Source organism: Antedon bifida, chromosome 1, assembly GCF_963402885.1.
Source record: "Antedon bifida chromosome 1, ecAntBifi1.1, whole genome shotgun sequence".
NCBI classification, from domain to species: domain Eukaryota; kingdom Metazoa; phylum Echinodermata; class Crinoidea; order Comatulida; family Antedonidae; genus Antedon; species Antedon bifida.
In genome coordinates this window covers 23424681-23434415 of record NC_136226.1, presented here as the reverse complement: position 1 = coordinate 23434415, position 9735 = coordinate 23424681, and the positions used below count along the sequence as shown (strand labels likewise).

General features: G+C 34.0%; 1 protein-coding gene across 1 annotated transcript; it reads left to right on the top strand.

Moving 5' to 3' along the window:
* Positions 1-8854, top strand: LOC144849734 (dnaJ homolog subfamily C member 9-like). Its single transcript, XM_078706800.1, has 5 exons — positions 1-183; positions 4853-5005; positions 7372-7488; positions 7867-8078; positions 8470-8854. Exons 1-5 carry the CDS (start codon positions 93-95, stop codon positions 8662-8664), a joined length of 768 nt encoding a protein of 255 aa, XP_078562926.1. The 5' UTR covers positions 1-92; the 3' UTR covers positions 8665-8854.
* The last annotated feature ends 881 nt before the right edge of the window (positions 8855-9735 follow it).

Below are 9735 nucleotides of genomic sequence, written 5' to 3'. Positions count from 1 at the left end.
AGGGCGGAGTGCGCGGGAAAACGAAATCTGAAAAACACATTAATTTTACAAATTCAATCGTTAAAAGATTGCCCGGCAAACCAGCGTACGTTATGGGGCTAATAGAGGATTGTGTGGAACACTTTGATGAAAAGAACTTGTATGCCGTACTTGCTGTAGAAACATCTGCAAAACCAAATGAATGTAAGTACTAGTCTCTAGGCCTAAGCCTATCATGTAGCTAGCTAGCCTCAGTCTAGGCTAGCCTGGCCTCCTGGCGATGTACAGACGATCGGCTTTTTTTTTTTAAACGATCCGGCCCAACTTTGTGGACGTTCGGGCTCAACTGTATGGACGTTCGGGCCAATATAATTACTATAGGCCTAGACGATCGGGCCCATTATAAAATAAAGGAAAGACGATCGGGTCCACGAAAACGAATTAGGCCTAGATTTATAATTGTTCACCATAAAATAAATTATATGTGTTCTTTCCACGCGAGTTTGTGATACAAAATAATAATGTAATAACTATGTATGTACTTGAGGCATGATGATGGAGGTATAAAAATATCATCCATGCATGGACCGTGCTTGAGGCCTATTATAGGGCTAGGCCCAGACCTGTATTGTAATGTAAACAGTATCCATGCATGGTCACGGTGACAGTGAATCTCTTCTTTCGGGACACCTGTAATATATTCAGGGGAAACTTTCCCACGAAACAAGTGGATATTAAGGGGGATTAGGCCAACTTCGGCCACAGACAATTTCGGCCACAGACAATAATACTACCATATCTATGGAACGCCCATAGTGCCATTGATAGGGGAACAATGAGACACGACAATGTAATACAGGATTATCGATTTCATTGTGTTTTACTTTTGTTTTTTGTTTTTACACAGGAAAACACGGACACAGACAAACTTGGCAATTAATTAATTAATAATGAAAATAAAATACGAACACATATTTTGTAGCTAGGTGGTATGATGAGATAAGAAACGAAGAATTACGTAGATACCGATATTTCAGAGTACAAAAAATACAATACGATTGAAATTAAAATGTATAGTTTTTACAAATAAAAGAAATGAATTGAATGAGGCCTAAGTGATACTAATTGTATGTACATTTTTCTATAAATATAAAACGAATTGAAGTACGTAGGGATATATACTAATTTTATTGTGTCGAGGTACAATAAATATAACTTTGAAGGAATAAGAAATGGAAGAATAAAGTGCTTTAAGAATACGATTTATTTTATCGGAAGAAACAATTGAAGAAAGTATATAATTATTAAGAATTATAAAGAATGAAACATTGGTAAATAAATGTTAATAGAAATGCGTGCGTTTGATTTTACCTGTAAAATTTTACCTAATAATGAACTTGAAATATTAGTAAAACACCACTACCCAAAAGGAATTATGCGAAGGCATTGAAGATTTTTTTTTAGATATGTTTCTAAACAGGCTCGGAATGAATTTCTGACTGAGAGTCATGAGAAGGTACGTGGAAAACCCCGTCATATGGGTCGTTGATTTGTCCGTAGTCATTGCATTTTGCCGGGGATTCCCCATCATTTAAGTATTTCCGTAGTTCAGTACCCTATTTATCTTCATTTCCCTACGTCCGTAATATTGGGCCGAATTTCCGTAGTAATTACGGACGTTCCGAAATTTGAAATAACAGTGTTTGATTGCTTCTTTCTGCAAATTTCTTTCATATTTTCTTTTCTGGAGTGTGATTTAAGCAACACTGTTGTACAGTTTAGTGGATAAATAAAAATGAATTTTTTAAATTGAACGCAACAAATGTTATCCTTAGTCGCATTTTTATCCGAATTATTACTCATTTTGTTTAAATACTGACATGATATTATGATATGTTCATTTATTCTGTGCATGTTAAAATATGTTAAATGCATATCGCCGCAAATTACTCAATTATTATTTTTATGTTGGGGCTGATATGTTCGTTTTATTTATGCACATGTGTTCTTAAGACACTTGAGCTTCATGATAAAACATTGAATTACTCCTGTGTTGTATTAAAAACCAATCAAATGAAGACGACAAAGTTTTACTAAATTTATTTTGTTTTATCACTAATTTTCTTCTTGATTCTGCTTGATTCTGCTTGTATTGATGTGTGAGTTCCTGATATTCCTCTTTGTTCCTTAGCTCACCTAAGCAATGGAAGGAAAAACGTTTTAATTAAATTCCTTTTTTTTCATAGCCAAACTATTAATACGTCTGTACTAAGAGATTATTTAACTGTCACTGACAGTTGAATTTGTTTTTCGCCAAGACTCCATGATACAACTAAACTGGAATGGAAAAAACAAACGTTAAGAATGATAACACTGTAATGGTAGTAATAGTCATAAAAAATACAACACAACAAGCATGAGATGCGATAACTAATTGCAAAAACAATAGCATATGCGTGAATGGCGCGCCATAAAAATCTGTTGTGGCCGAAACTGTCTGTGGCCGAAACGGTCATATGCCATTAAGGGGACGGGGACATGTGCAATATAATTTTAACATTTATAAATTACAAACGGGGACACTGACTTATTTGTTGTTATTACGTTTTTATTTTAATTATAATGATTAAACTGTACGTATTACTTATGACTAAAAACAAAATAAACTATAATTTAATTCGTCACTTTCACATTTTTATAATTTTACTGATATTTAAGCTTAATTTTGATATGAATTTATATCTAAATTTCATCAGCTTTCATAGTCAATTATAATCATCAAGGTCAACTTTAATTCTGAAAAGCTGTGAGATATTCAAATATACGCTGAAGGTCAAATTACACAACCTACGTTATTCAAGTTTTTACGCGTGATTACGTCATTAAAACGAAAATAGTGGCAACTCATGATAAAGATAATTAATTTAACAAGCACATACTGAAATTTGAGCGAAAGTCGGGCTCAAATAACGGAGATTCATTCTATTGAATGTGATAACCTACAAAAAAAGATCAAAAATCCTAATTTTTAAATTGAAGTGGCCATTTGATGATGTCACAATAGTATACGCAGCTCAAACACGTGCAGGTAGCCTTTCAGAACGTTTATATTATTTGATTAAATAAGACGACGTCCATTGCCATGGAAAAAAAACGATCGTACGTCATTCATTTGACACAAAAAAATATAATAAAAATAATGCATATTTTATTTTAAGGAAATCCCTGGTCAGCAAAAACATGTATCTGTTAAGCCCCTTTCTCACAGAGCAGTGTGCCAGGAATGTTGCGGGAATATACCATTACCATGCCGGTATGGTTTTCTGTGAGAACAGGTCGTCTTGGCATCATGCCGGCATCGACATAACCTGCTTCAGACCTAGTAATATTACTAGGGATATTCCCTGCAATGCGAGACGGGCATTCTGTGAGAACGTAAATGCTGTTATTAATTCCCCGTCGAGGATTTGACACAATGGGAATGGGTATATGCCGGTAACGATACCGGCACGACGCCAGCATCATACCGGTATATTGCAGGCATGTCTGTGAGAAAGGGGCTTTAAAGGAAATATCCAATAAAATGTACATAACTGCATTTTTGTTGAATCTAATAATAGAAATAACTAGAGGGTACTCCGAGAGTACAAACCTCCGCCTGCTGTAAAATTCCCCTACATAAAATTCCCCCTGAATATTTTTTTTTTACATTTTTTTTTATTAGTTCTAAGTGTAAATATGTTAACTGCACACTACAAAGTTGTGGATGACAGTGTAGTGTAATGGTTATGTTTCCAGCCACTCACAGTTGAGATCGCTGGTTCAAGTCCCACTTTATTTATTTATTTATTTCTTTTTTTTTAGTTTTTTTGTGGACCTTGATCTTTGACCCTGACCCTTCAAAATTTAACCACAATTATATGATGTGTCATTGATCATTGTGGCTAAGTTTGGTGAGAATCGGATAAAAACTATGGTCTCTATGCAGTAAAATAGTTTTTTGTTAGTTGTGACCTTGACCTATGACCTTTTCCCCTCAAATTCGAACTCGTACAAGCTTTTGGGGCATAGATCATTGTTGCCAAATTTGGTGAGAATCGGATAAAAACTGTGGCCTCCAGGCTGTTCACAGACACACAAACACACATACAAACACACACACACAAACATACAGGGGTGAAAACATAACCTCCTTGGCGGAGGTAATAATTCCTTGATCGAATATATGTAATCAGGGAAGATAATTAGGTTATAAGGATAAAAATTAAGTATAAAAATTTAGAAAATTTTAACAACGCACTTTTTATTTCAATTTCTTATTTATAGTGTATTTTTTAAAACTAGATGGTATGCTTGCTTCGCTTGTGTACTATCTAGGTGGTGTCCACAGATAGTTCTCGAATACACAGTAATTTTAGAGTAAAAAAACTGGTGATTTCAAATGTACGTACCGCAGGACTATAAATACATTGTCGTTTTAAGAAACAAATAAATAGACACAATGATTTATAATGTAGTCAACTAAAATTAGCACCCTGAGAATTAGGCCTACTTCCGAAGGAGAAACTTGTCTCATTTAAATAAACCCAATTTGTATGTTGTATATAACATTAGAGTTGAGGGATGGGGAAGAGGATGGGAAAAACAATTTTTAAATATATTCAACATTTTTTTTAAATAAAAGTACAGTATCACATAATAATATTTTTGTGGTAGGGCCTCAAGTTTTTTTGAGTACTGTATTTTTATTTGAGTTTGACACTATTCATCATTCAACGTCTGAAATTTCAATAAGGTATAGTGTAGGCCTACAAAAAACCTAATTCAAGTACTTAGGACAAAGTTAATTTTTAAATACATTTTATTTTTATAGTAAAGAAAGCATACCACAGATGTTCTTTAAAGGTACACCCTGACAGGGTCAGTGAAAGTGATAAAGATGATGCTACCAAGAAGTTTCAAACACTTGGAAAACTTTATTCTGTGTTGTCCGATAAAGAGAAGCGTTCCATCTATGATGAAACTGGTAAATTGACCATTTATCTTTTTCTTTTACATTTATTTTCTGAAATAAACTGTAGGAGGGATTTTTGTCTATCAAAATATATATTACCACCTTATCCCTGTATCATATTGTGTACAGGTAGCAAAAAACTACTACTACTGGAGCTGGATTTATCAAACTTGCTTAGCAAAAAAATCGTTTTAACTTTGCCTGAAATCCTTTATGCTTAGCAAAAAAATCGTCTTAACTTTGCCTGAAATCCTTTATTTTGCTTTAAAAGTCTGATTTATTAATAATACTAAGCAATAATATTTGCTTAATTATATCTTCTATCTGTCTTAAGATGAAAAATGTTGTCTTATCTCATTTCTGCAACAGAAAACCTCTCGTTTGACAATGCGAGCACGCTAGGAGACTATGCTAGTGCGTTTTCCGCGGTACCACAGATGCTAAAATAATGATCAATCTTCAGTAAGATGGCCTAAAAATTGGACGAACAAAACTAATATTTTCGGGATACTGTAGGTACGACACATTTGACTAACTTTTATTAGAAAACTGTATCAGCTGCCAAGGGTTGCTGTCATGGTTGATAAACATATGTTGATTTGATTTAAGTTTAGAGTAATAAAAGCATAGTAACCAGAATGCACCCTCTCTTGTTGGGAGGGGAAAATGAGGAGATAAAACTAATGCGCATGCGTATAAAGCAAGGATTTTTCGTCTTAAGACATAATTTGCTGCTCTTTAGAGTACAATTTCTCTGATAAGACAGTTTGATAAATAATCTTAAGTTATTTGCTTCAGCACTTCTTAAATATTTCAGCTTCGATCTCAGATCTAGAAAACTCAGATCTCAGATATATCTGAGTTTTCTAGATCTAGAAAACTCAGATATCTGAGTTTTCTAGATCTAGAAAACCCAGATATATCTGAGATCTGAGTTTTCTAGACACCCTTCAGCTTCAGCAAATATTGATAAATGCCAACGCTGTACTACAAATTCAGATTGATCAGCAAAATGTTGTAATAACAAGTACTGTGAGCAATTCATAGTATACAGTACTACTGTATAAAAGTACTGGATTGTTAACTGTATACTGTAGACAGAAAGTGATTTCAACCAGAGGGGACTTAAAATGACCGCCATTGACTGTTAAAATATTATTTCGTATATAAAAATAATCTAAAATACAGTATATGGGAACACATAAATCAGACACCATTTTTTTTTAAAGCACAGTGAACTTTTTATTTAAAAAATGCATGCAATGAAATGAATAAGTTCTTGGTAAAATATCTAGTAGGAGTCTTGCGTACGAGCATCATTTAGAATACGTTATCATTTTAACATGCTTTGCACACACACACACCCTACTGCGTACATCTAGCATATCGAATGGTTGATTATGACTACATTTTGACTGCCCAGTATGTGTGTCAACATTATACTATGCATGATTCACCATTGCAGAGTATCCATGTGTGGTGGCAGAGAGTATTTTAATGTATGAGAGTTGAACCTCCGTGCACAGATCGAGGTCAACGGAATAGTGACCTCCTTGGTAATTTGCAGGCCGGTAATTTGCTATGAGAGGCAGATTAAATTCGCATCCAGGTAACCTGACACTGAGACCGCTCATAATGTCTCTCGGGTGCCTGATGTACAGCGATGAGGGGAGGGACTCACAAATCTACCATTTGCGTCTAGCCCTTGTTTCTTCATGTGCACACTCTTTCACTGCATCTGGAATAGGTGGCAGCCTAGTCTTGTGCACGGCCCTACAGGGATTTGGATCCCCCAATGGGCTAGTCTCAAAGTACTGCCGAGGCAGCACTTGTATTGCAGGCAACATGGGGGAGGAATGTTATGTGAGGATACCGAAGGCCCAGCTTCCCTTGGCAGAGCTTGTACCACTGCCGTGATTGCCTCCAGCAGTATGCATAAGGGATGATGATCCCATTTTATTGTCGAACACTGGTCCTTGCATTGCACGCATTCTGATTTTGACATGGTGAGTCACACCAAATCCATCCATTATAGTTCAAGGGTTTTCTAGGATCTTTAACTTTTTGTATCTAAGCAATGCCCTCTTGAGAGTATGGGCTATTGCAAGCTAGTCACAAAATAGATTACCCATTTTCAATGTCGGTGACAGACAAAATACAGTATGTGCTTAAAAATAATAACCGAAAAAACTTTAAATAGCTTTCTTTGAATAATAATAATAATTATTATCTTTTTAATATTTTAACCATAAAATTAGATCTATGGTGTCACATACTTTTATTTTCATACGCATCCAACAGTCAGCAACTCGCCAATTACAATACATGATTATTATTATTAACTTGTTGTATTAATCTGTTTGTGTATTTATTAACAGGAAAGGTCTTTGATGATCTTGATACTGATCAAGAAATGGACTGGAATGACTATTGGCGATTACTCTTTCAAAAGATTACGGTTAAAGACATTGAAAAATTTGAAGAAACGTATCGAGGTATATCAGTGTAGTTGTACTTGAACAATTGCATGATACATTATTTCATATAATAATATTGCACACTGTCATTTGTGTTTTCACGATTTTGATTAATTATTTAAATAATCAAAAATTATTCTTCATAAGACAATACAAGTTCATGAAATAGAGTTTAAATGTTTTTATTCATAGTCAGTAGGTCTACAACGTACAGTATGAAATTTGTATGCATTTGGCGTATTTGATTAGTGCTTAACCAAAATACCTTGTATATGGACAAAATAATCAATGCAAACAATCATTTGATTAGCATAGTAGGTCTTGTTTGAGTTTCCAACTGTTTTCTGTAGTAATGTATTGTCAGTCTTGTAAGTTTCAAACATTATATTTCAAAAGAATCACCAGAAGAACTGGAGGAGCTGAAGAAGGCATACATAGAATTTAGTGGAGATATGGAAGAAATTCTTAAAAACGTAATGTGCTGTACATATGATGATGAACCACGTTTTCGAAAAACATTGCAGGAATTAATAGATAACGACGAATTACCTGAATATGAAATGTTCACAACAGAGGACAAGAAAAAATCCAAGAAAAGGAAGAAAAAGGTAGTGTTATTGACTTTTTTTACCTTCTATTTATGTTTATCATTTTTTTGAGGTGCTGCCACTGCATAGGCAAAGTACTATTTAAATACAGTGTATTATATTGACTTGTACTGTAATGCTACAATTCTTATCAATGAAATAAATATAAAATACCATAAATTGTAACAATTTTTAAGCTAATGATCATTTATTTTAAATAGAGATACTGTATAAACACAATTTCAACAGTAATTTATTTTCACATTCTCACTATTAGAAATACTACTATTAGTAGAAATTAGTTAAAGGGGTTTTTTCTTTAGTTGCGGGTACTGCATTGCAATAAGAAAGATTTGTTTAAAAACCCGTAAAAAGTGTATTGGCCTATGAAGAAATATTGTGTTTGAAATAGGCTATGGCCGAGGAAAAAGAAGCAGAATCGCTGAAAAAAGAGCTTAATCTTGGTGATGCAGATGATTCCTTGATGGCTATGATTCAAAGGAAACAGGCTTCCAGGCAACAAGGAGCTGATGATTTCTTTGCACAATTGGAAGCAAAGTATGCAAAACCAAAGAGTAAAAGTGGTGGAAAGAAAAAGAAAAAATGAAGTTTAAGTATCAATTAGTACTAATTAATAAATAAATAATGAACAAAATATATACTTTTATAAAGGAGGGTAAAGGGGGTTGGAGTACATAGATATGCAATTTTCCTGTTTTTGGTGGTATTTTGCCGCTTTTTCCCTAAATTATTCTGCTTTTCAAAATATTATATCATTAAAAAAATATCAAACTAAAGTAACTTCAGTCCTGTTTTTATATTTTTAGTCGGTTGAGCACGCGACTGCAGCCATGTATATGACCTTGTTTTCACATTATTTTGATATTTAATTACTCAATAACACTTGAGTGAAAAATTTACAAACAGTTTATAATCTTCAATAACCTCTTTCAAGCCCATCACCAGAGTCATATGCCCTGGTTCTTTTTGATGTAGCATTTATCAGTGTGATAACCTGGTTAATCATCCTTCCTACATTAGCATATTGTTCCTCTACCATGTTCATTTGTAAGATGAAAGCTTTTTGTCGCTGCTTCTGCCACTTTGTTTTTCGTGATGGTTCCTCTGTAAATATAAAAATATTCACGAATAAGTTACAGTGTCAAGTATTTAGTAGAAAAAATGAATTACCTATGGTGGTTCTTAGCCAGCATAGTATCTATTACCTTAATGTACAGTAGTAAATTACCTATCATTGACAATTTAGATTTTGCTAGCTGACTGTATTGTTTCAGAGAGTCCCATGACAACCAATAGGACTGCCAACCTTAGATTTTGATGATCCTCAACTTTAGCTTTTAAAGCTGGAATGGAAGGCCTTGATAGAAATCAAAATATTAGCTAAATGTGTAATGTGTAACATGTATCTCCACTGTTGTGTTTTATGTTATATTTATCTTGATGTCATTCAAATATTATCATGTAGTTTTCCAGACTCATCACTGTCGGATGGAGACCTTTATAGGTGAAGTAGTGTTCTTTCAAAACCGGTTTGTGGCCGATTGTTTCTGCTGCTCCGAAACATGTTTTTAATGTGAATGTTGTCAGCTCGCCCTCAATACTCAATCTATTAAACACTTCGGATTCTTAATCTTAGAATTATTTCTAGTTGATGGCC